General features: G+C 45.5%; 1 protein-coding gene and 1 pseudogene across 2 annotated transcripts; one reads left to right on the plus strand and one right to left on the minus strand.

Annotated features, from left to right (window-relative positions):
- Positions 1 to 3,655: 3,655 nt before the first annotated feature.
- LOC136471978 (pentatricopeptide repeat-containing protein At3g59040-like) lies at positions 3,656 to 9,591 on the minus strand (annotated as a pseudogene).
- A 5,758-nt stretch (positions 9,592 to 15,349) lies between these two features.
- On the plus strand, positions 15,350 to 24,467 carry LOC136476364 (lactoylglutathione lyase-like). 2 transcript variants are annotated; one of them, XM_066474181.1, is made up of 9 exons: positions 15,350 to 15,536; positions 16,430 to 16,574; positions 16,643 to 16,767; positions 22,496 to 22,560; positions 22,643 to 22,855; positions 22,982 to 23,029; positions 23,162 to 23,269; positions 23,543 to 23,695; positions 24,273 to 24,467. In XM_066474181.1, the coding sequence occupies exons 2-9, from the start codon at positions 16,444 to 16,446 to the stop codon at positions 24,312 to 24,314; spliced, it is 885 nt and encodes a 294-aa protein (XP_066330278.1). In that variant the 5' UTR covers positions 15,350 to 15,536; positions 16,430 to 16,443; the 3' UTR covers positions 24,315 to 24,467. The 2 variants fall into 2 exon arrangements, with proteins under 2 accessions (XP_066330278.1, XP_066330277.1); XM_066474180.1 differs by having other exon boundaries at positions 15,406 to 15,536; positions 16,442 to 16,574.
- Positions 24,468 to 25,864: the final 1,397 nt, after the last annotated feature.

Raw genomic sequence — 25,864 nt, forward strand, 5'->3', positions numbered from 1 at the left:
GAGGTTGAGACTTGACTCCTGAGTGTGTGTGTGTGATCTGTGACTGTGAAAGGTGTGTGTGTGTGATGAAAAGACTTGTCTATCATTTGAACAATGGTTAATTAAGAGCTGGCTGCACTCTTTTTTTCTTTCTAGGATTTCTTACAAGGGTAACTTTTACCTAGAAAGGTTTTTAATGAGGCAGCATTACACTAAATAACTCATTTTGGTTATTTTTGTTGTCTGTCGGCTTTGGAGTTTGGAGTTTGATATCTTTGCTGGACTGTGAATGTATCGGTCTATCGGACATTTGGACTTTGATTCTGTGAATGTATGAAACTGTGATCTGTGAATGTATCGGACATTTGGACTTCAAATTCTGTGAATGTATGAAACTGTGAATGTATCGGACATTTGGAGTTTTGGACTTTGATTCTATGAATATAAGAAACTATGATGATGTGATCTATGAATGTATGAATTATGAAACTTTGATTATGTGATCTGTGAATGTGAAATTGTTAACTGTTTGTGAATGCAAAGGGTAACAGACAATGGGCTGGCACGGCCTATGATTCTGGTCGTGCTTCGCGGACCGGGCCGGCTAGGAAATCGGCCCATAGGGCCGTGCTTGGGCCGAAGGCTAGGCCCGTGGCCCTGTAAGGCACGGCCCAGGAGGCACGGCGTGCCGTGGCGGCCCATTGGCTATCGGGCTGTGCTGGCACGGGCCCGTGCCGTGCCAGGCCGGGCCGGCCCGTTGGCCATCTATAGCGGCGACGGAGGCAGTGGCTTTCACGCGCCTTTTGGCCATGAATGAGCAGGATCAGGACATATATGATTTCACGAGGCGATCGATCCGCTGTTGCTTGATTCGCCCCTTCAACAACCTCATCCGCTGGTGCAGGGGCTCGCCATGTCCTTTGCTAGCTAAATTGGTTGGGTCCTTGTACCTCCCTACGCCGCCTGACCCCATGTGAGGACCGCTCGCCCCCTCCGCTTCCCACGCACATGCACGCGGGACCGTCTGCGCCTGCTTGGCTGTGCCCTAGCAGTTACAACAGGTGACTGCGGTAGGTGGATGCTATTGCAACATGTGCAACACCAGATCTACTTTTGCAACATATAGATGAAACACTTGCAATATACGTCCAACACAGCTGAAACACTTGCAACATGTGTCAGAAACACTTGAAAGCCATTGCAAAACATATGCAACATTCAGTAAAACAGTTGCAACGTACGTTTGAAAATAGATGAAATATTTAGAACAAACTTTTACATCTTACGTGTATGGCCATTGCAACATATGCAACATATAGATCTACTTTTGCAACATCCATATGAAACACTAACAACATACCTCTGAAACGCTTAAAATATACGCTTGCAACATGCGCTTTCAGCAAAACCTAGCAGGGCGGGCGGGAGGGCGGAGCACTGCACAAGCGGGATCCAACGCTAGGTCACGACGCTAGGTCACGGTTGAGAAGGAGGATGGCAGTGGGCGGCCGACTGTGTGGCCCCCGGTAAGCGGCTGCGCTGCCTTCGGCAATAGGGCGTGGTGCCCTAGCGAGCGGCACCCACGGAGGAGGCGGCAGTGGCGGTCGGGCGAGTGCGGCCTCCCGCATTGGATAAGGCGAGCGGCGGCGGGTGGCACGGTGGAGGCGTCCACAGTGGTTGGATGTCGTGGTGCGACAGTGAGGAATGTCGTGCAAAATGGGAAAATGTCGTTGTCTTTTTTAGAAACCGTAAAGGAATGAAGGTAGAGAAGAGCAGGCCTATTGGGCTGGTCCGCCGGCCCGGCATGGAGCGTCCGGATGGTCAGACGTCCTCACCTGAGCATTACCGAAAAAACATTGTTTTCTTGTAGGCCATCCAAACAACCATCCTTGAATTCTTTTATTTTGTTTTACGCTTGCATTTCTATCTTGCGTTTCACAAAGGGCCTTAACTAATACCCACTCCGTCCAAAAATAAGTGATGTTTTATTTAGGTTTGTCCTAAGTCAAACTATTTTAAATTTGACTAAATTTATATAAAAAATACTAATGTTTTTTTTATTCCAAATAAGTATTATTAAATTCATCATGAAATATATTTTCATATTCTATCTATTTGGTGCCATAAATATTGGTGTTCTTTCCTAAAAAATGGTTAAACTTGAAATGGTTTGATTTAGGACAAACTTAAAACATCACTTATTTTGGGGCAGGGAGAGTAACATAGAAACCCGGAGAGATATGTAAAAAAAAAAAGAAACCCTTAGAGAAAAATCGCAAGACAAAGATCCTATTCGCTTCCTAGCGAGTCAGAGTTAGGTCTTTCTAGAACACCTGAATTTCTTCTATAAATCATCTGACCTACACATAGAGAGGAAGGGAGAAATGTTTTTTTCCCCAATTTCTCATTGCTAATCTTGAACGTTTGGACAAATGTTTTCCTAAATGGCAGCCACTTTGTGAGACTCACAAAAGTAATAAACAATAAATACAAAAAAACAAGTCATTTGACCTCGGAGAAATGGTACAGCGACTGGTCACAAGGCGACGGACGCTCTCGACGCCAAATCGCCAAATCGCCAACGGCTCCGGCACCAGCGACGTGCCGCCATTCATTGCGCCAGCTCGCAGCCGGCGAGATCGAGCCACCGGCGGTCGGCGGCAGCCGGCACGCATCAGTCGCCTGTCACTGTCACTGTCACTGTCAGCTGCCGCAAGCCCAGCACACGATCGACAGCAAGACCGCGAGCTATTTAGGACAGTGGCACGGCCTACAATGTTAAAGTTTGGTTAGCCAATTCTATGAAAGTACAGTATTGAGAGTAGAGATATTTCTTTTATTATGCTATAAAATTACATTTTGCGGTGAATTAGTAGCATCAATATTTACGTTGTAAAAATCTATTTAGGTTTCTAGAGCTACTAGTGGTCAAAACTAAAAATGTTTGCCTTCTAAAAATGACCTGCATCTAAAAATGACAGCAAACCCTCTTTTGTGTGTCAAATCAATGATTATTATCAGGGGCAGGAGTGGCGAGATTTTGATATGGAAGCAGCTGGATCATGTCACTACTCTTGCCTCACCAGCCAGGATCCAATTCAAGAGCCACACGCTGCACGTTGCTGTCAGGCAGATTAGCAAGATCTAGCATGAGATCCGGCAGGTTACCCCAGGATCAGAGAGGAGAGTTCCAGCTGAATGCGAGAAGAATTAGAGCGGGGTTATCATCAGTTTAAGATGAAAACCTGGAAGGAGCTCCAACTCCAAATAGGACGGCAAAAAATCCCAGCTGTCGCCATTGAACTTCCGTTCCTTTTAACTATGACTTTTTTTTTTTGACAAGAAACTATGGCTATTAGAGTCGCCGTATAAAATACGCAGTGAATAGTTCCCACAACAGTCAACAGTGTACCTCAATTTGATGAACAGTGGTGCAAATTCCAGAACGTATCAAGATGATCATATATTAAAGATCGCCACACAGACGTGTGGAAGTGGAACAACTGGCAGCCATAGCTCGATTTTATGAAGTCTGTTCGTTTCGTCAACAGCCTGTTCGTTTCGATCGTAAATGGTCGTGGATTATTTACTGCTGGCTGATTTGGTGTGAGAGAAAAACACTGTTCCAGCTTATAATCCACGATCGTATACGAGCAAGCTGAAGAAAGGCTACAGAAGCTGTCAAGAACAAGTACAGTAAGCGCAAACAGGCCTCTGGCTTAGATGGTTCTAGTAGCACTCCACAGGTCTTGGGTTCAACTCCTCGTGCGACCAAATTTCAAGCTTGAGTTAAATATATTTTGGAGCTCTGCTCCACAGCCTTCCTTTAAAAAAAAAGGGAACAAGTACAGTAAGTGGCACCATGTCCTCAGGTAAAAAGGTGTTTACCCAGAGGTACCAAAACCTGTGATTTCTTAATGGTTACCAAAGAACCTCGCTTCACTAAACTTTAAAAATGAGTCCATTAAGTCTTTTTTAGTCACCTTTGACTTGCTCAAAGTGTGAAACATTCTATTTAATGTTCATTAGTACACCTGAATTACCAAAAAAAAAAACGAAGTCAGGTCTTTAGAAAATTCACCAATCTTCCGGAGTTGCCAAAAGCAGAAAAAATTAAGTTTGACAAACTATAAGAACTTGTCGAAATTTCCTTTTTATCAGTTCTGAAGAAAACATCTTCACAGGTGTAGGCCGATCCAGATCGCGTAGAAGTTCCATACCATGCCAAATAACATTGAATGCTCTAGATAAAATACCACATTCTCAACAATAGAAATTGATTGGAAAACAGACATAAGCACTTCATGTAAAAACTTGTTTTCTTCTCTCCTTGTGATAATGTGATGAGATATGACAAAGACAAATGAAACTTCATAGTTCAGTTGTACCATGTAACAGTTACCGATGCATCAAGGATGGAGTGATGGACAGTCACAAGGTGTTACTGTCTACATCCATTTCAGAAAAATTATTGGCTTCTGTTGGCAGAAATTAGTCCTTGATGCTTATAGTTATCTTATCGGCATCTTTGAAAGTTCCAGTATGTGAAATTATATTTCCTAAACAGCATGTTCCAGTGTCACGTATCGAAAGTACATACATAATTGAACAGTGGTTTAATCAGGTGTAACCAAGTCAGAATAAGTCTAGAAACATGTATGAAGAGTCGAGAAGTTTAAATATACTCAACTGTGGTGGTGTTGAGAAATATTAACTGCTGTAATTCTTACACAGCAGGTGAAACTGACCGGCTGAGGGGTGTTTGGTTTGTATCCAGTGAGGCTGCAATCAATCAGAAGTACATGGTATGACTTACCTGATAAACTATCAGCGCCACAGGGATCCACTAATGTCCTTCTGCCTTAAACCACTTTCCTTCAAAAGACAAGGCTAGACAGAAAAGATCGTTCAAGGTTCGAGCCAAATTCTATTCACATTTCAAGTTAGTCTCTTTGTATAGGAAAGGCCATCGTGTGATCACGAGTTTGTGGAAAAAATATACACCAAGATTTATGACATCAACTTGCAAAATTTAGTTCTCTCTTATCTTTGAAAGAAACAAAATTGAACTCTTCATCACCCTCTTCCTCACAATCATCATCGTCATCCTCCTCATCAAAAGTATAATTACCAGCTCTGATCCTACCATTTACATGGTTTCTTGTTTGTCTGTCGTCTAGCAAATGGTGATTTCCAGCATCAGTATGTATAACTTCATGCCCATCATCACCATCCACCACTTCATTATCAGGTTTCACTTCCAGCTGAATTGCACCATTCCCTACCAATTCATTCGCTTCTTGTTCTTCTTCTGGTGTGTTGGCAAGCGAAAGTAGGATATTTTTTGCTTTCTGGTCTGGTGGGTATCCACGAGCTTCCATTTCTTTGAACCAAATGACAGCATTTCCAAGATCCGAGTTCCTGCCATGTGCATCCATGAAGGTAGTATATATAGTCTGGTTGGGTTCAACACCCTGGATCCGCATTCTCTCATACACCCGCATAACTTTCTCAACATTATTTAACTTTGAATAGCCTTTCATCAGAGTACCATAAACCACAACATTGGGCTTCAGACCATCCTCTTTAATCCTACGAAAGAATTTCTCAGCTCCATTCATGTCAGATGCGTTTACATAAGCTAAGATCATAGTTGTATAAGAGCAAAGATCAGGCTCAACCCTGCAAAGGCAAATGGTGTGACAAGGTGAGAAATCTACAGTTCAATGTATTTCTAAAAGTCAGGTACAATGACATGGGTTATACCTGTGTCTTCTCATTGCCTTGAATACTGTATTAGCCTCTTCTACCAATCCAGATATTGCAAATGCATCAAGCAAAATGTTATATGATATGCGTGTCGGCCTGCAAAATAACATACTTCATAATAGTACTCACAGGAACATTTCAATCTCAAGCAGCTATTCTGCACTGAAATTTTCTTTTAACTACACGCATAGTTTTCAGCTTATCCATAGAATATATTGACTTGAAATCACGAAAGAAGGCCTCCAATTGACTTCCACAACTCAAAATGAACATTATCAAGCCTGACAACAACTCTTCAGTATGCTTAAGAACTGCATGTATTCAACTAAATAGAACAAATTTTCATAAAATTAGGTATAAAAGTTTGAGTAAATCAAACATTTTGGGTTCTATACTTCTATACCTAATTCCAAACTTTGAAGCCTCTCAAGTTTTTCACTAATTGGGGCTAGAAGTCCTTAATGAGGATTGACGAAGATCCCCAAATACCCTTAACTGCACTACAAAACTATGTCTGTATTTTTCATGTAGTGTAGCATGATGATCAAGCCTTAAGCTGTATTAAGACAATAAAAATAGTGACAGAGAAAGACCTGACTCCAGCATCAAGCATCTCTTCAAAAACTGCCAATGCTTCTTCTTCCCTTCTGGCTTTCCCATAAGCTTTGATGAGCAGGGAATAGCTCACAACATCTGGTTTCAGCCCAGCTCTTTGCATCTATAATTTGTAGAATTATTAGGGAAAAGAATACTGATACACCCTATATATCTTAATTCTGTATCATAACGATTGCACAACTAAATACTGATAATCTGATTGTGCAATTAGCAAGAAAGTACCTGACCATAAATACTTGAAACTTCCTTGTAGTCTGTCTCAAATGACATCAAACTATTAAAAGTGACTGTAGATAGTGGAATTCCTCTCTCCGACATCAGTGCGAATAGCTTACGAGCCTGGGCATAGTCACCAGCTTTCTTGTACATATAAATCATCATATGAAACATCTTCTGGTCTGGCTTAAAAGAAGTTCTTTTTTCATTAAGAAGGTCCTCAAATATAGCTTCAGCTTCCTTATATTTGTCACCCTGCCACCAATTACAAATAAATTTATACGGCCAAAAGTATGAATTCAGGAAATCGGAAATCATCATAACTAGTTTTCTGAAGGGATTAATTATAGGGAAAATTTCAAATACCCTAGTAAAAGTCACCAGTGGTTGCAAATATCGCACTACAAGTTAAATAGTCACATTTAGCAATCCACATCTCTTCTCTTTTTTCAGATGCACACCTGGAGGTATTTAATGGAGGAGAATGTAGCTATGGCTTGCGGATCAGTTGAACCCTCTTCCGTGTTGATTTCTTGGTGGTAGGGTTAGGGTCTCCGCTGGTGCTAGGTGAGCTAAATTGTAAGACAATTCCGGTAATTTCATGTTATTAAAGTGCAATATTGGTGGTTTTGGTTTCAATTCGAGTATGCTTTGTGTAAGCTAACTTTAGTTTAAATTCCAATTTTGCAGCCTATATGCCCTGTCCAAGGTGTGGGGTTGCAATAGGAGAGATGTGGGGGTGGTAAACCGAACCTCACAATGACTGTTCTCATACTAATTACTATAAAAAGGACCCACAAACTTGTAAACATCTACACGTAAATGTATAGTATAAAAAGCAGAATCATAGTAGCAGAGTGGTTGTTTGCTCTAGTTGGAATTGACAGAGAGGTGGTTAAATATTGGGCCTGGTTTCATCTATTTTTAGTGGCTAAATCATTAGAGTACAGTGTATAGATAATATATGACAGCTATATACTGACCTCAACTAAAGATTTCAAAATGATTTGATATGTCACCGGTGATGGTTCAGGGCCTGATGTTTGCATCCTACGGAATACTGCTTCAGCCTTACGGTACTGCTTCCCTCTTCCATACGCCTCCATTAGACCAGTCTGTGATATACTGATATGACCCTAGGCCGGTAACCTTTCTTGTTCATGTACTTTAGAACCCTTTCTGCCCTGCTAAAATCCCCCAACTTTCCATAAGCTGTCACAAGCATCAAGAAGTCCATCTCACTGAGGTCCCACCAATGCTGTGTTCTGAGCCATTCAAGAATCTGAAAAGAAAAGGGTATAGAAATTAGTATAGAATCCTGAAAGTGGACTATTTTTATATTCAAGAATCACAGCTAGTTGTTTAGTCACCAAGCCAGTTTCTATATGGGTCATCTGGTGCAAGTGAGCATACCTCACTGACAATATTCCATTTTTTCAATTGTTTGAACCGCACGAGAGTCCCAAGAATAACATCTCTTGGAAGTGGCCCTTTCCCTCTCCGCTGAGTCTTCAGAATGGGTACAACTGATCCCGCCTCCTCTATCTCTCTCATCATTCTCCTCCAATTCATCTGCTCAGCCTCATCAGCAGCATCCTTGAAAACTTCTTCTTTCTTTTTCCTTTGCATAAACTTTCTTGTAGCTAACATCCCACGGCAAACCACCTCAAGCCTACGATTGCTCTTGATCTTCACATTGTATATTGGTAAACCAGAGGATACTTTTGCTTTGCTGAAACAGTCAAACACGTTCCAGGCAGAGTTAAGCAAGGGGGCGAAAGCATTATCACAGGGAAAAGTACAATGGAACACATTCAAATGCATGTTAATTTATTGAATATACAGAAATTACATGACGAAACTGTTCTCCTTTTATTTTATATGGAAGTAGACATAACATGATTTTGACAGATCCCAAGAAATGAATTCACAGCCCCCCACCACCCAAAAAGAGAATAAGAAATGAAGCAGAATTCTTTAAGCTTGTCAAATGACAACCTAGATGCGAGGATCTTTGCAATCACAGGCCCATCAGTCTGGAATTTTTTTACCCCATAAATATGACATGGGCAGATATCTAGGAAGAGTCAGTTTGACTTTGACATCGGACATGTACACGTCATGGTTGAAGTGAATGGAAGATTAATGACTACTGCAAATAATCAAATGTATCTAAGCCCGGAACAGCTATATAACCCACTATGCACACAAAACACACAGATTGCACGCAATTTGAGCACGTCAGAAATTTTTAGCTTGCAGATGAGAGTTGCGCTGATAATGCTGTAAAACAACATTTTCTTCTTCACAGTTCACCATAAAGCTAGGGGGGCGCATTCGCACTGAACAGGTCAGTGGAACGAACCCGAATGCTTGGTTACATGGCCAAGGCAGAAGAAAGCAGCAGCCTACCCTTCCAAGGCCACATTTGTACACCGTGAAATTCGCGCGCGCAAGCCGCGCAGAGGTCCACCACAGGCCGAATAACACGCAGGCAGCCGCGAATTGGAGACCCGGCCGTGGGTCTCCACGAAATTAGACAAATTAGCACTCCCCACAAACGCCCTACCAGCTGCCAGCTGCAGCATCCACTCCCCACCCACGGGACAGAGAAGCATAAACCGAGGAGCCTCGCATCCATCCCCACCGCGAATCACAAAAAGACACCGGCACCATCGCATCGCGCCGCGAGGATAAATCGTTCCTCGCCCGCTGACAGCGATACACTGCGCCTGCGCGCGCACGGGGGGCTCGGAAGGAATTAAGCAAGGGAGCGGAGGCACGCACCAGAGGCTGGAGGGGAAGGAGAGCGGGGACTGCGACCCAATCGCCGCCGACTCCATGGGAGCAGGACCGCGCAGGAGAGAGGGAGGGGAGGGCGCGGCAGCCTTATCGGCTCCAGCGAGCCGAGGTGAAGTGAGGAGAACCTCTCCTTCCTCGACTACTGGCTTAAACCCCGTCTCTCCCCATCTTGCAGCTGCCTTGGGATGACGACTGACGACGAGGGAGCAGCAGGATCTTTTCTTCTCTTCTGCAGGAGGATAAGCATGGGCTGGCACAGGTGGGTCCATCTCCCGTTTCAGACTGTCTGGGGATTAAGCCCATGAGGCCGAGGCCACCGGCCCGTTCTGGTTTATAAATTTAACCCATTAATTAGCCATGTCTGCAACTCTAGATCCATAATTTCCTATAGCTACAAGTGACCAACTCTAGGAAATGTATAGATTTCCTATAGCTAGAGCTCCACCAAACAGAGCATATCTATCTATATATCTATCCATATTTGCTAAAGATAGAAGTTTAGATCACACACCGTTTCTTCTTCTCACAATAAACAACAACCTCTTTTCAAATCTGAGAGAGAAGAGAGTGACTCATACGTGATGGATTCTATGATTTGGTTGCTGATGTGTGGTAATCAGAAACCTCATGCACTACCGGAGACCGGCTCTTTGCCGAGTGTCAAGTGGTTTGCCGAGTGTTGTTTTTCGGGCACTCGGCAAAGACGTCTTTGCCGAGTGTTTTTTTTACACTCGGCAAAGAAGCTTTTTGCCGAGTATTTTTTTTTGACACTCCGCAAAGAGCTTCTTTGCCGAGTGTTTTTTTTACACTCGGCAAAGAAGCTTCTTCTTCTTTGCCGAGTGTTTTTTTTTGACACTCGGCAAAGAAACTCTTTGCCGAGTGTTTTTTTACACTCGGCAAAGAAAATTTCAAAGCACATTTTGAAGTAGTAAATTAATTCAAATGAAAAAGTTTTCAACTACAAAGTTGTATAACTCATCAAGATGTACAATGTTTGTTTTGGTCTTTTCTTCATATGACAAAGTGAAAGTAAATTTGTTCACAAATCTAACATATCTCTCTCTACAAGAGAGATATATAAGATTTGTGAATAATGTTAGAACGACCATGTCGGATGAACAGATGACTAAACAACCAAAATAAACTGTGTATATCTCGAAAAGTTATGAAACTTTGTAATTGGCAACTTTTTAATTTGAAATCATCTTGTCATGCAAAACTGTGTTTGAATTTTAAAAAATTAAAATTCGAACTTTTCAAACGACCTCGGATGGAAAAACAACCAAAATAAACTCTGTAGATCTCAAAAAGTTATGAAACATTGTAGTTGGCAACTTTTTGATTTGAAATCATCTTGTCATGCAAAACTGTGTTTGAATTTCAAAATTTTAAAATTCAAACTTTTCAAACGACCTCGGATGGAAAAACAACCAAAATAAACTCTGTAGATCTCGAAAAGTTATGAAACATTGTAGTTGGCAACTTTTTAATTTGAAATCATCTTGTCATGCAAAACTGCGTTTGAATTTCAAAATTTTAAAATTCAAATTTTGTAAACGACATCGGATGGAAAAACTTCCTAAACTAAAAGTGTAGATCTCAAAAAGTTATGAAACTTTGTAGTTTACAACTTTTTTATTTGAATTCGTTTAGGGCCTCAAACAAGCAATTTACACTCGGTTTAGTATAATATGTTGGGAACTAAAACGGAATCCAAACATAAGTAACAGTGTGGTGTAGTGGTAGAGCAGGTTCGCGCGTAGGGGAGGCCGCGGGTTCGAATCCTGTTGGTCGCGTTGCTGCGAAATTTACGCTAAAAATGCCGGAGATGGACCGGCGTTGGCCGGTGGGGGCCTCCACCGATTAAAAAGAAATTCCATTTTTTCCATTTTCCCTATTTTTTTCGGGTTTTTTTTCGGTTCCAACTTTGCCGAGTGTCGGGCACTCGGCAAATTTGCCGAGTGCCTAAGAATTCTTTGTCGACGAATTTTTTACCGGAGGCTCTTTGCCGAGTGCTGTACTCGGCAAAGGCTTTGCCAAAGACAAAGTAGCCTTTGTCGAGTGCATTAGGCACTCGGCAAAGCGGTTGAATCCGGTAGTGATGAATGACTGCCATGGACTGGCAAAATAAAATCACAACACTTCGCCAGTTTTTTAAGAGGATGGGCCAAAAATACAGCTGGCCGCATTAAAAAGGAGGAGAAAAAAATTGACCTTAATGATTGATGAGTTAGGTAAAATGGCAAAAACTAGACGACTTAGTGACCAAGAGTTAAACTTAAAACACTATCTCAATGAACGATTGGTTCATATATTGAGGGAAGAAGAAATTGAATGGTATGAGCGAGCAAAATGTAAATACCTCTTGGAAGGTAATGATAACACCCAATATTTCCACTTGTGGTTGCTAATGAAAGACATAGAAAACAACGTATCTTCAATTTGGAACAAGAAGATGGAGTAATCGAGGGTGATATGAATTAAAAGGATACATCACAAACTATTAATATTACAAGGGGTTATTTGGTCCACCAGAGGAAATTTATTTTTCCTTGGTGAAAAACCGTATTCAAGATATACCTCAAGTGATAGAGGAGGGATAGCCATTGAGATGGTGTGCAGTTTATCAGCCCATCTTGTGTGTACATGTAGATCTTAAAAGCAATAAAAGTCAACCTTAGAGATGGTTCATTAGAGAAATTAGCTTTAGTAATATCTCTTAGATAACATGTATGGTTTTAGAGCTAACAACTGACTTATTTGTTGGAAGATGGCCAAAGCATGGTGCAAAGGCCCGTGCCGCACTTTGCATGCTCTGAAACTACATGTAGGACATGTAGGCATCCAGAACCATCAATGTTTGATCTGTTGTTTCAACACGTTGTTCCCTTAACACCTCACACCCTATGGTACGTGTGAGACCCCACTAATGGGCCTTGGGCCGGTCTGATGATGGGCTGGGCCGTGAACTACTGTAGCGCGGAGGGGTTGTCGGTACTGTAGCATACGGGACACTGTAGCTACGTGAGTTTAGTCCCACATCGGAACCTGGAAGGGGGCCAAACCAACTTAAAAACCCAGCTCCGGGAAAGCTAATGAACTTTGATTTGAATTTTTTACGCGAAGCGAGGACGAAAGCGTAAAAGAGTTAATTAGCAGGCGTTGTTCATTCCGTGTAGAGTAGATCTTAGCTGTTTTCTTGATCTGGGGCGTTACAAATGGTATTCAGAGCCGAGCGAGTTCGGACAGGTTGTTTCATAGATATATGGCTCGGGAGCTTGGACAGGTTGTATATGGCTCGGCTCTATAAGAGCATGGCACTTGGATTGGAGAGCTGGTTCGGCCCTCGACGAGGACGTCGAGTTTTTTAAGGATGGGTGTATGAGGACGAAAGCGCAGGAGAGTTAATTAGCAGGCATGATTCATTCAACGTGTAGAGTGGATCTTAACCGTTTTTCCGGGCTTGGGGCGTTACAGTACACCACACCTTGCAGTCATATCCGCAACCCATGGCCAAGCCTTTATATCCTCAACTTCTATTGATTGATTTGACGGCTCATCTTCTTCCATTATTTTACCGTACATTTCTTTGTTTGGCTTTCTCAATGGGAAACGATGGTCGCGGTCAAGCTTTTGTTGGACAATGCAATTAGCTCCTCTATGTCATTCATGGCCTATGCATAATGATAGTAGTTTGTAGTTTGCCCCTTCCGTCATCGCAAAATTTTACCATGAGATGAAAGCTTGGTGATTTTGGTATTGTGGACCTTTGCAATTGGTCGAACTCACCTTATAATGATGTAATAAGGAAGTGCCATTTAATATCTGTTTGGGCAAACTTAGGTTGAAAAGTTTATTACGCCATGTTCGCTTGAACTTATCAGCCATGGTACAATATTTTTCTCTCACAACAAAACAGCATCAGTCGGCTTATCAGCCGCAGAAACCATTAGAGCGCACAAACAATTGTGAGAGAATTACTACCTCTATTCCCTTTTATAAGGCGCGCACACATATCAAGAGTCAAACTTTAAAAACCTTGACCAATAATTTGGCTAACAATTTTTAACTATGATAATATAAACTTGATACAACTATATTTGTAAGCAATTATACTATCCAATGATCATAAGTTCATAAACATAAATAATATAATATAAAATAAATGAATGGTCAAAGTATAGTTTAGGAGATCGTGTCATTCCGGCCGGCGCCTTATAAAAGGGAACATTGACACTGAAACAAATCTCTCTTCCGTATATAGCACTAAAAAATTTTGAACTTTCTTGTCTAGCACCAACTTAAAATTTCCTTCTATAAATTGCATTGCCGTCCATTTGATGCACTAACGGTGTCAAGTGGCAGCTAAAACAACATTTATACCCTTCCATGTAGCAGCGGCATGTAGTGCTAAATAGAAAAAGAATAAATAGACATGCTGTCAAATAAGGAAAGCATAAATATATATGGTTCATCAGAGATATTAGTTTAGTGATATCTCTAAGAATAGACAAACTAAAATATGGTTCATCAGAGATATTAGGAACTAGTGTTATCTCTAAGATAACATCTATGATCTTAGAGCTAGAAGTCAGACTTAACTATTGGAGATGGTCTAAGCACATTGTAAAGGCCTACACCACACTTTGTTTGCCTTGAAACTACGTGCAAGACACATCTGCAACCGTCCTACGGCGTCCGGCCGGAACCATCACTGCTCCGGCCGCTATATCTCAACAAGCGTTTACTAAACACACCTCACAGCCACAGTGGCCTGCAGTCATAGCTGCAACCCATGGCCATGCCTTTATATGATGGTCATGCACTTTGCCCTTGATAGGTGGTTCTATACAAGGTCTTGCAGACTGCAGTTACAAACCCAGTTAGTTTCAGTCGGTTTCATGCCTCGTGTGATGTCTGGTTGGGTTTCGACTGCATATATGCTCGTTTTGCTCCTGCCTGTTCTAGGTGTTGTCGCTGCTCAGACCAACAACGGTGTTGGTCCTAGGCAGGAGCAAGTAAGCAAGGTGTCCGGGAATCTTGCGCCTGCACCGTCTCCCATGGACTCAATCGGTAAAGTTCTCTCTGCGTTGATCTATACTTACTTGTAGCAAGATCAATGTTTTTTTTTTCTCACAGAATATAACTAACTTGGTGAGTATATGTGCATTGCAACTTGTAATTAATTAAGTGAAAAAGCGTGAAGGAGAATGTGTGTATAGTGTATGGCTGCTAGGATTTGGGGAACGGAAAAAAAAAATGACTTCCTAAAGGCCCTGTTCGCTTCTCTTTTAATTTGTACTTTTCAGCTTGTTTTTTTAGTTGAAATAGTATTTTCTCTTACAACAAATCAGCTGGAACAATATTTCGGTTTGTTTTTCTTTTCGGCGAAGCGAACGGGGCCCATGGATCGTGGGAAGGTGTGGACTCACTTGTCGGTGAGAAAGTGATTGTGACGCATAATTATTAATTAGCGTGTCCCGACGACAATCCGTAAAAAAAATGGCCGTTTGCAACTTGTCCAGATTCATTTCTAAACCAACTCTTTTTTTTTTTTTGATAGAGGGAGTAGTACATAGATAGAGATAGCATCCAAATTATTTAATTAAGAAAATGATATCTTGTATATATTTTAATAAATTCAGTACAACAGCTTCTTCACTTATATTATTTAAATATCACTCTCTGGCCTTGTTTGCTTTGGAGAAATTTGAAGGAATCTAGATGAATCTGAAGGTATTTGTTAGAGAAAATCAGCCATAAACAGTATAATTTTTGCACCATCAAAACGGGCCCTCTGTCGTGATAAAATTTATGTACATAGATAAGCCGAAACGACCTAGTATAAGCTGAAACAGAAGGTGTATAAAAAAACAAAACATCATTTTTTTATAAAACTTTTCTTTCCTAAACAAAAAATAAATGAAAAAGGGCTGAGGGACCTTCTCGCGTGCGGCACACTTGGCACTCCTGTCCTGTCCTTGTGGACTGTATAGCCTGTTTGTTTGTGGGCGTGGCGCCTTCGTTCTCCACTCTCCACCGGAGGAAAGCCAAAGCTAGAAGAAGGGAGCGATCGGTTGAGAGATCATCACCGCTGTGCCTGCGCGTGCTGCTTCACCGAATCGAATCAGACCGTCCGAATCCAAGCCAAGGTGAGCGTCTACCTCCAAATCCATCTACTCCGCCGCCGCCCTAGCCCCTGGCTCTGGCCCCGGCCACTGCCCGCCTGGCCGCCTGACCTGGCCGCTGGCCGGCGACCCCCGCCCGCCTCCGCCTGGCCGTCGTGAGACGTGGCCCATGGCCGTCTGGCCGCCGCCCGCCTGGTCGCCTACTCGCCTGGATGGCTGCGCCGCTCCTCCGCCTGCTCGTCTGTTGGCTAGCCTTTGGCCGATCGCGATTCGTGATTTTGGGGTCGGGGTCGGGACTCGGGGTCGGGCGCCCCCTGGTAACAGATTGTAAAGGAAGGAATCCTCTACTGAGGTCTTTCACTTCCCCACGGAGTTTGATTTGGGTGTCCCCTTCTCCCAAATGCTGAAACATGAAACACAACGGGAGGGTTAGCGCAGCCCTGTAAAGATTTTACATGGCATGCCATGCCGCGATCTAGATTTTGGGGTTCCTATCTTACTAGGTTTCCGTCTTCGTTCATTTGGTTGTGTGTCCATCTAATAGTTGACTAATGCATCCTCAAAGTTCTCCCCAAGGGGGAGCCCTGCATCTCTGTGTCTATGATTTGGTTGAGCTGCTGCTATCTTCTCCAGTATAAAATATTTTAGATGTAGTTTGGGATTGGGATGAAAAGTGGACAGTTAAGAAAAAAGGAGATTCATTCACCTTGCGTTCTGTCATTTGAACACCGATCCTTTTGTGTACAGGAGAGGGTGATATTTCTCATAAATTCCTTCATTTCAGAGAAAAGCATTGACTAAATAGACGTTCCGTGCTGAAAAAAATAAGATTTTTTTAGCAATATGAACACCTGATGCTTTCATCCTTTGTTCTAGTTAAGATTATCTTTCCTCCCTTATTCTTATCAAATGTGCAGCTCTTTCATCAGCGATGGCAACTGGTAGTGAAGCCTCGAAGCCAGCTGAGGTGCCAGCTGAGACTGTGCTTGACTGGCATAAACAGGACAACAAGAGGATGCTCCACGCTGTTTACCGTGTTGGGGATCTGGACCGCACAATCAAGTATGCTGACATTTGCAACATCTGCGGCTAGAATCATGCTTTTTTATGTGACCTTGTGATTCTTGTAGATACTACACGGAATGCTTTGGGATGAAACTGCTGAGGAAAAGGGATATTCCTGAGGAGAAGTACACCAACGCCTTCCTTGGCTTTGGACCAGAGGATACCAACTTTGCAGTTGAATTGACTTACAGTATGTTCAGTGACCTGCCAAAATTATTTGTTTCACTATGCTACTAATTTTTGCAGTTGCACAATTTGTGAACCCTATAAGAAAGTTAGCAATGGATATTTTTCTCTCTTCATATGAACTGACTGTTATGATCGGTAATACGTACGAGCGCAGGAACCGTGTCTAGAGTCCGGAGTTGCTACGATAAGGCTGGGTCGTGATCACCAAGCCAAGTCGGTTAGCAAGTCCTAGAATCTAGGACTATTATCTTTAGTTTGTTATTTATTTAAGTCAGTTTGTTATTTGTGGAAGTCAGAGTCTAGTCGGTTGAGGATTGCTTGTATAAGTACTACATAATTACGATTGAATAAAGCAGCCTGGGATTAAGAGTAATCTCTTCCCTGGGCGCCCAGGCGCCACTTACCTTTGCCGGCTTCTGCCCTACAATCTGCTCGATCACGGCGCCTCCAACCCGACGCCGTGATTCAGGTCCTCGCGCCCAAGCTTCGCCCCCCTACTACCTCCGCAGCAAAGCACGCCGTATCAATCTGGTATCAGCGTTCATGGCTACGTCTGGTCCTGGAGCACCGGCCATCCCTCCCACCACCGCCGCCTCCGCCGCCACCACCCGGCCGCTTGTGCCATCCACATCTGCGGCCAACTCTGGGCCGTTCCAACCACAGCCGGCCCCTCCCAAGCCCTCCATCGAGGACAGCCTCGCCGCGCTGACCCTCGCTATGCAAGGCATGCAGCGTCAGCTGGGGGAGGTCTCTCTGCGATTGACGGCCGTCGAAGGCCGCCCCGGTCCATCGGCGACACCACCCCTTCCATACTCCCAGCCTCTACTCCTTGGCATGCCGGGGTACGGCGGGATTCCGGCGCCCGGGCCGGTGATCTCGGAGATTTTGCCTTCGCCGTCACTCTCATCGGCTGAGTCGGCGCTTCCAGCATCCGGCGCGCCGACTGTGACTTCCAGCGTCGCTGTATTGCAGCCACCGGCGACGGGCCTGCCGATCCAATCTATCCCGTTCCCGCATTCGCCGTCGCCACTGCCGTCCATGTCGGCCATCCTGAACGGCGCCGTCATGTCCCCAGCCACTGTGGTACATACACCACCGCACCGCCCACAGCCTGTTCATGAAGATCATGGGGAGAGCGCTGGAGTTCCCAGATTCCACAAGCTGACTTTTCCTACTTATGACGGCAAAGAAGACCCCCTTGGTTGGCTGAACCGCTGTGAGGCGTTCTTCCGCGGCCAGCTCACCCGGGAGACGGACAAAGTCTGGCTAGCTTCGTTTCACATGACCGGCGATGCTCAACAGTGGTACTACATCATGGAACGCGACACTGGCCGCCCGTCCTGGGACGCGTTCCGGCTTCTATGTCATCAGCGCTTCGGGCCGGCCTTGTCCACCAACCACCTGGCGGACCTCGCTCGCCTTCCCTTCACCCACAGCGTCGACTCCTACATGTCGGCGTTCCAGGCGCGGTTAGCACATGCCGGCCGCTTGGATCCGGTCCAACAAGCACAGCTGTTCACAGGGGGGCTCCCGGACTACATCCGCGTCGACGTTGAGCTTCATGAGCCCCAGGATCTGCACCGCGCCATGCGCCTGGCACGGGCCTATGAGCGCCGCAACGCGCCATCGCGACTTGCTCTTCCAGCCACGTCGAACAGACCGTCTCGCCGCACGGGCCAGGGACAGCCGGCCTTGCCTCCTCCCGGTGGTGCATCGTCACAGGCTGCCTCGTCCTCACAACCTCCGGCGCGGGCCTTCAAGTTCCTCACCCCGGCGGAGATGTCAGAACGCCGCAAGCTCGGGTTGTGCTACAATTGTGATGAGCCGTATGTCCAGGGCCATAAGTGTGCGCGTCTCTTTTTTTTGGAAGTTGCTGATTATATTGTCCACGAACCTGAGACGGCTGCTGAAGAGGACCAGGCACAACCTGCGGGACAAGAAACTCCCACGATCTCCCTGTCAGCTATCGCCGGGATCCGGACTGAAGACACCATGCAGGTGTCTGTTCAGCTTGGGGACATCCAGTGTTTGGCCTTGCTGGATTCAGGATCGACTCACACGTTCATCAGTGGGAACATAGCTCGCCGCGTGGGCATCCACTTCGAACCATGCCCGGGTACCGGCGTCGTCGTGGCCAATGGTGACCGCGTTGCGTGTCGCGGTCTTGCCCACGACGTGGGCATTCGTATTGCCGACGAGGTATTCTCAGTTGATTGCTACACAATTCCTATGGATAAGTGGGACATGGTCCTCGGTGTCAACTTCTTGCGCACGCTGGGACCGATTCTATGGGACTTCGACGACCTTTGTATGGCATTCACCAGAGGAGGCAAGCGAGTGTTTTGGCGCGGCATTGGTTCTACTCGGTGGGACGTGCAGTCTACAAGCCGCCTCAATGCACTCCAGGAAGTCACGGCCAGTACTGACAGCCCTCTATTGGACAAGCTGCTCTTGTCCTTTGACGATCTTTTTGCCACACCTGAAGGCTTACCTCCCGCTCGTGCCTGTGATCACCGCATACATCTTCTTCCAAACACGACTCCGGTGGCTGTGCGACCATATCGATATCCCCAGCTCCAGAAGGACGAGCTGGAGTCACAATGTGCCGCGATGCTGCAGCAGGGCGTCATCCGTCCAAGCACAGCAGCGTTTTCCGCTCCGGTACTCCTCGTCAAGAAGCACGACGGCTCGTGGCGCTTTTGTGTTGATTACCGCGCTCTGAACAAGGTCACCGTCAAGGACAAGTTCCCTATTCCCGTGGTTGAGGAGCTCATTGACGAATTACAAGGGGCACGATTCTTTACAAAGTTGGATCTGCGGTCGGGCTATCATCAAGTCCGTATGCACGCAGCGGACATAGAAAAGACAGCATTCCGCACTCATGAAGGTCATTTCGAATTTTTGGTGATGCCGTTCGGACTCTCAAATGCGCCGGCGACATTCCAAAGCCTCATGAACACCGTGCTCCGGCCGTTCTTGCGTAAGTTCGTACTCGTATTTTTTGACGACATCTTGATTTATAGCCCGTCTTGGTCGGCACATTTGCAACAGCTCAATGCTGTCCTCACTGCGCTACGCGAACATCAACTCCGGCTCAAGCGTTCCAAGTGCTCTTTTGCTACTACCTCAGTACAGTACCTGGGGCACGTCATTTCAGCGGCCGGGGTCGCTATGGATCAGGATAAGGTGGCGGCCATCACCAGCTGGCCACAGCCCGCCACGGTGCGCGGGATGCGTGGGTTCCTCGGCCTCGCAGGCTACTACCGCCGCTTTATCAAGAATTACGGCACAGTGGCTGCTCCACTGACCACGCTGCTCAAGAAAGAAGGGTTCCTCTGGACGCCAGCAGCCACTGAAGCATTTGATGCCCTCAAGAAGGCGCTCTCGGCGGCGCCTGTGCTTCACCTGCCGGATTTCGACAAGACTTTCGTCGTCGACTGCGATGCATCCGGGACGGGTTTTGGTGCAGTTCTTCATCAAGGTGCCGGGGCCCTAGCATTTTTCAGCCGTCCTTTTGCAGCTAGGCATCTCAAATTAGCAGCTTACGAACGGGAGCTTATTGGTCTCGTCCAAGCGGTCCGGCACTGGCGACCATATTTATGGGGACGACAGTTTCTTGTGCGCACAGATCATTATGCCCTCAAATTCCTCCTGGATCAACGCCTCTCTACTGTGCCCCAACACCAATGGGTGAGCAAGTTGTTCGGATATGATTTTGCGGTGGAGTATCGACCAGGCAGTCTCAATGTGGTCGCAGATGCATTATCACGACGTACTGATGTTGACCTGCAGCTTCAATCCGTGTCCGAGCCAACTTTCCAGCTGTTCACGGACCTTCGTCATGAGCTTCAAGTCAACGACGAGCTTCGCGCCCTCCGGGACTCCGTGGTAGCTGCACGCGGCGAGCCCTGGCAAGTCACTGATGGACTGATCAAGCGGGGCGGCCGTGTCTTCATTCCAGCAGGGTCTGCACTCTTGCCCGAGGTCCTCCAGTTAGCCCACGGCGTGGGTCATGAAGGCTCAGAAAAGACCCTCCATCGTCTACGCCGGGAGTTTGTGGTCGACCACGACCGTCGCCTTGTCAAAGAATTTGTCCGTTCTTGTTTCACTTGCCAGCGCAACAAAACGGAGCATCTGCACCCCGCCGGCCTCCTTCAACCTTTGGAAGTCCCCTCCCAGGTCTGGTCCGACATCTCCATGGATTTTGTGGAGGACCTTCCCCGAGTTCATGGGAAGAGTGTCATCTTGACAGTGGTTGACCGGTTCTCGAAGCAGGCGCACTTCCTCCCTTTAAGTCACCCCTACACAGCAGCAACAGTGGCAAGGGCGTTCTTTGACGGCATAGTCCGGCTGCATGGGTTTCCGGCCTCCATTGTAAGTGACCGTGACCCGGTTTTCACAGGCCACGTCTGGCGCGACCTCTTCAAGCTCGCCGGGGTCAAGTTGCGGATGAGTACTGCCTTCCACCCTCAAACCGACGGGCAGTCCGAGGTCGTCAATCGGACCATTGCAATGTACTTGAGGTGTCTCACTGGTGATCGCCCGAGGACTTGGTTGGACTGGTTGCCGTGGGCTGAATATTGTTACAACACAAGTTACCACTCCGCACTCCGAACGACTCCATTCGAAGTGGTTTATGGCCGTGCCCCACCGGCCCTTCTTCCATACACAACTGGAACAGCACGGACTGACACCGTGGACAGGCTTTTGACAGACCGTGACACGTTCCTCGCAGAAGTTCGCGACCGGCTACTCCAGGCGCAGGAATACGCCAAGAGGCACTATGATGCCCGACACCGGGCTCTGCAGTTCAAGGTCGACGATTGGGTTCTCCTGCGCCTTCTGAACCGACCAGCTCAGTCCCTTCTGACGGGTGTGCGTGGGAAGCTCAGCCCCCGCTATGCAGGCCCGTTTCAGATTGTAGAACGCGTGGGCGAGGTCGCCTATCGCCTGCGTCTGCCAGAGGGAGCCCGGATCCATGACGTTTTTCATATCGGCGTTCTCAAGCCCTTCAAGGGCACCCCTCCTATGTCTACACCGGCGCTGCCTCCTCTCCATAATGGTCGTCTGCTTCATCGTCCAGAACGTGCTCTGCGTTCTCAGCTTCGCCGCGGCGTCTGGCACGTGTTGATCAAGTGGGACTCCTTACCTGAAGACGACGCCACATGGGAGCCGGTGAACGAGTTCCGTGCTCGTTTCCCCTCGTTCCAGCTCGAGGACGAGCTGTTTCCCAAGGAGGGGAGAGATGTTATGATCGGTAATACGTACGAGCGCAGGAACCGTGTCTAGAGTCCGGAGTTGCTACGATAAGGCTGGGTCGTGATCACCAAGCCAAGTCGGTTAGCAAGTCCTAGAATCTAGGACTATTATCTTTAGTTTGTTATTTATTTAAGTCAGTTTGTTATTTGTGGAAGTCAGAGTCTAGTCGGTTGAGGATTGCTTGTATAAGTACTACATAATTACGATTGAATAAAGCAGCCTGGGATTAAGAGTAATCTCTTCCCTGGGCGCCCAGGCGCCACTTACCTTTGCCGGCTTCTGCCCTACAATCTGCTCGATCACGGCGCCTCCAACCCGACGCCGTGATTCAGGTCCTCGCGCCCAAGCTTCGCCCCCCTACTACCTCCGCAGCAAAGCATGCCGTATCACTGACCTAATTCTTTTCTCGGGAATTTATTTTCATTTTCTGTAACTTCTAATGTGGTAACAAGTTCACTCTTATTCAACAGACTATGGTGTTGACAAGTATGACATTGGAACGGGCTTTGGGCATTTCGCAATCGCTAATGAGGATGTAAGTATTGTCGATTTGCAATAGCCTATTGTAGATGCTGCAGAATTATGGTTTATATATGATATCGTGGATGCAAATGCAGGTGTACAAGTTGGCTGAGAATATTAAATCCAAGGGTGGCAAGATCACCCGTGAACCTGGTCCTGTCAAGGGAGGATCCACTGTTATTGCCTTCGCACAGGACCCTGATGACTACATGTTTGAGCTTATCCAGAGGGCTGAGACACCTGAGCCTCTTTGCCAGGTCATGCTTCGTGTTGGTGACCTTGAGCGTTCTATCAAGTTTTATGAGAAGGTATTTTCTTTCCTTTTGTAAAGCTGTGCTATTCCAAAAGTTAGAGATGTATTTCTTATTTTTATCTCTAGAGGAACAGTCTCTTTCTCATACATGATGATGTATGGTTTGTTTGTTTCCATGCAGGCTCTAGGGTTGAAGCTCCTAAGGAAGAAGGATGTACCTGATTACAAGGTAGTTGCAGTTATTTGGCACTGAAAGAATGTTGTTACGTTTCATAGTGTTGAATCCCCCCCCCCCCCCCCCCCCCCCCCAAGAAGTAGTGTTCTTTGGCTTAGTGGACTGAATGTTTTCACCCTTATACAGTATACCATTGCGATGTTGGGCTATGCTGATGAGGACAAGACAACTGTTCTGGAGTTGACTTACAACTATGGAGTTACAGAATACAGCAAGGGCAATGCATATGCTCAGGTCTTTACGAAATCTTTATAAAAAAGGGGCAGACCCAGTGCCGGAGGCTCCCACATGAGTGGGGTATGGGAAAGGGATAAACCGAGACAAGCCTTTTTCCCGCAAAATCTACGGAGAGGCTGTTTCGAACCCACGACCTGGTGACTCAGTGAGACAGCTCTCACCACTGCACCAGGCCTGCCCTTCAAAACAAAACAAAACGAAATCTTTATTTGAAGCATTTTTCTAATTACATTTTGGCATTTCTTAATTGTTTGGCTTATGTAAGTGCAGGTTGCCATTGGCACCAATGATGTGTACAAGAGTGCTGAGGCGGTTGATCTGGCGACCAAAGAACTAGGTGGCAAGATTTTACGGCAGCCAGGGCCGCTACCTGGGATCAACACTAAGATTGCCTCTTTTGTTGATCCAGATGGCTGGAAAGTGGTATGCTTCCATCTTTTCTATACAGTTAACTGTTAAATTTTCGTGTAAAATAAAAAGTTAAATTGACTAGTGCTTTCTTCAAATCTAGAGCAAAAAAAGGGCAGACCTAAAAAAGGGCAGACCTAGTGCCAGAGGCTCCCACATGAGTGGGGTCTGGGGAAGGGAAAACCCGAGGCAAGCCTTTCCCCCGCAAAATCTGCGGAGAGGCTGCTTCGAACCCACGAACTGGTGACTCAGTGAGACAGCTCTCACCACTGCACCAGGCCTACCCTTCTTTCTTCAAATCTAGAGCCAGTGACAATGAAATGATTAATGCTTTGCATAAACTTTGCACTACCATAGTTTCAAAGCTTAAATTTTATGCACCTGTGAAGCCAAGCCATTGTGAAAACAGGATTCTGTTTCATGGGTGTACACTGGGAAGCTAAAGCTATAGCTCCAATATCTTTATCTGCACTATATCATGTCATCTCATGAGTATTTTGTTTGTTTGGTGTGACTCGCCCCCCAAATCTAATGAATCATAAAATTGAATGATTGCTACACCTATATGTGACATTTATCCTTAACATTGTAGGTTCTGGTTGACAACACCGACTTCCTCAGGGAACTCCACTGAAGACCGGGATACCCGTGTGCTGTCCTAGGATGTAGTAATGCTTGTTTGTGATGTAATAAGTTGTGAGTGGTTTTGTTGCCGCCTTGACGAACTGATAATAATGAATGTTGCTACAGAGGCTGTGCTTCTGCCAGCGAGGTTTGGGATTTGCTATGTGACTCTGCCCGCTACTAACGCAGTTGCTACATGTAGCAACAACATATCTAGGGCTTATTTGTCAGGGCCAAGGGCCGCTCTGATACTGGCACTGTCCATACACTGTAGGAGCCAGTGAAGCCCAAGAAACTGGCTTCATAGGCTCTTGTCCCGTAGACCGTAATCTAGGCTTCATGATAGTAGAATGAAATTCTCTCTTTTAAGTTTTATATGTTAGTGCCACACGTTCACACTTGCATAGAGGGAATCTAAGCTCCTTGCTGCTAGAATTTTGCATGGCACACCACACACTATTGGTGATTCCCTTAGCTGGGTCTCAAGGTCAGCCTCTTATTTTGCTTGTGCCTATCATTGTTCTCAACACCATCTGATCCGTTAAACATTTAATGCATTGTGACAAGTTTATCGTTTATGCATTAGTAAGAAGCATATGCAGAGAAGCATATACTATACAGACAGAAGCTAAATGTGTTGGTAAAAAAAAATGCTTCCTACTAATGCATCATGTATACGCTTCTTTTGAAAAAAAAAATGCAGTAATTTTCCTCAACCGGACAATCTGCAACAATTTCAGATGGCAGCGAGTCTGTCATTTAGCTCTTGTTTTCTTTGAAAACTGGCCTCTTGTCATCTGAACTAAATGATGAACCCCCAAGTGATTTTCTATGGTTTCTGGGCGGTGCAGAAAGAAAAAAAAAATCAACCAACAACAACAGTTCTCTGTTGCTAGAGGTTCGAACATGCATATACTACAGGAGTAAGAAACCTAAGGTCATGTGGAAACTGAAAACCTATTGAGAGCTTTTGATGATATATCCTTTCTGTGATTCTTATGGTGGATCACAGGTCCATTCTTGTTTTTTTTTCCATTTGCCACCATATTTGTTCCTGGATTATCGTTAATTATTATCTGATCTGTGAAAATCTCCTCTCAGTATGCTATGCTTGATTAATAGTTACAGATCTTATGACGAAAATGACATGCCCTTGGAAGACAGTACTGGAAATGCCTTGCCAAATGGTGATTGCGGCATTGTCCCATGGTAATCAGCTAATCGTGCCAGTCCTTAGAACAGCCTCGACGTATTCTCGCTGTTGTAGGTCACAGAGCCGTCTGTTCTTCTCATAGATGGCGGACATCAGAGTGGGATCGATCAATTGTCTTTTCTTCCCCATGGTACAACAAGGAAACACTTTTGTGTACCTGTTGGTCGAAGGGTGTTATTTACCAAGATGAATATCACTCATCGCTGAACTTGAATACTTGATCCGCTTCCGGCTTCCGTAGCACTACCACATACACAGACGAACTGCAGGTGAAGAGCCTTCCGTATTTCACCACATCCAACTTCAGAAAGTATTTATGTTTGTTTGTTGGATACTTCTGTTATACG

The sequence above is a fragment of the Miscanthus floridulus genome, chromosome 8 (genome assembly GCF_019320115.1).
Source record: "Miscanthus floridulus cultivar M001 chromosome 8, ASM1932011v1, whole genome shotgun sequence".
In the NCBI taxonomy this organism is placed as follows: Eukaryota; Viridiplantae; Streptophyta; class Magnoliopsida; order Poales; family Poaceae; genus Miscanthus; species Miscanthus floridulus.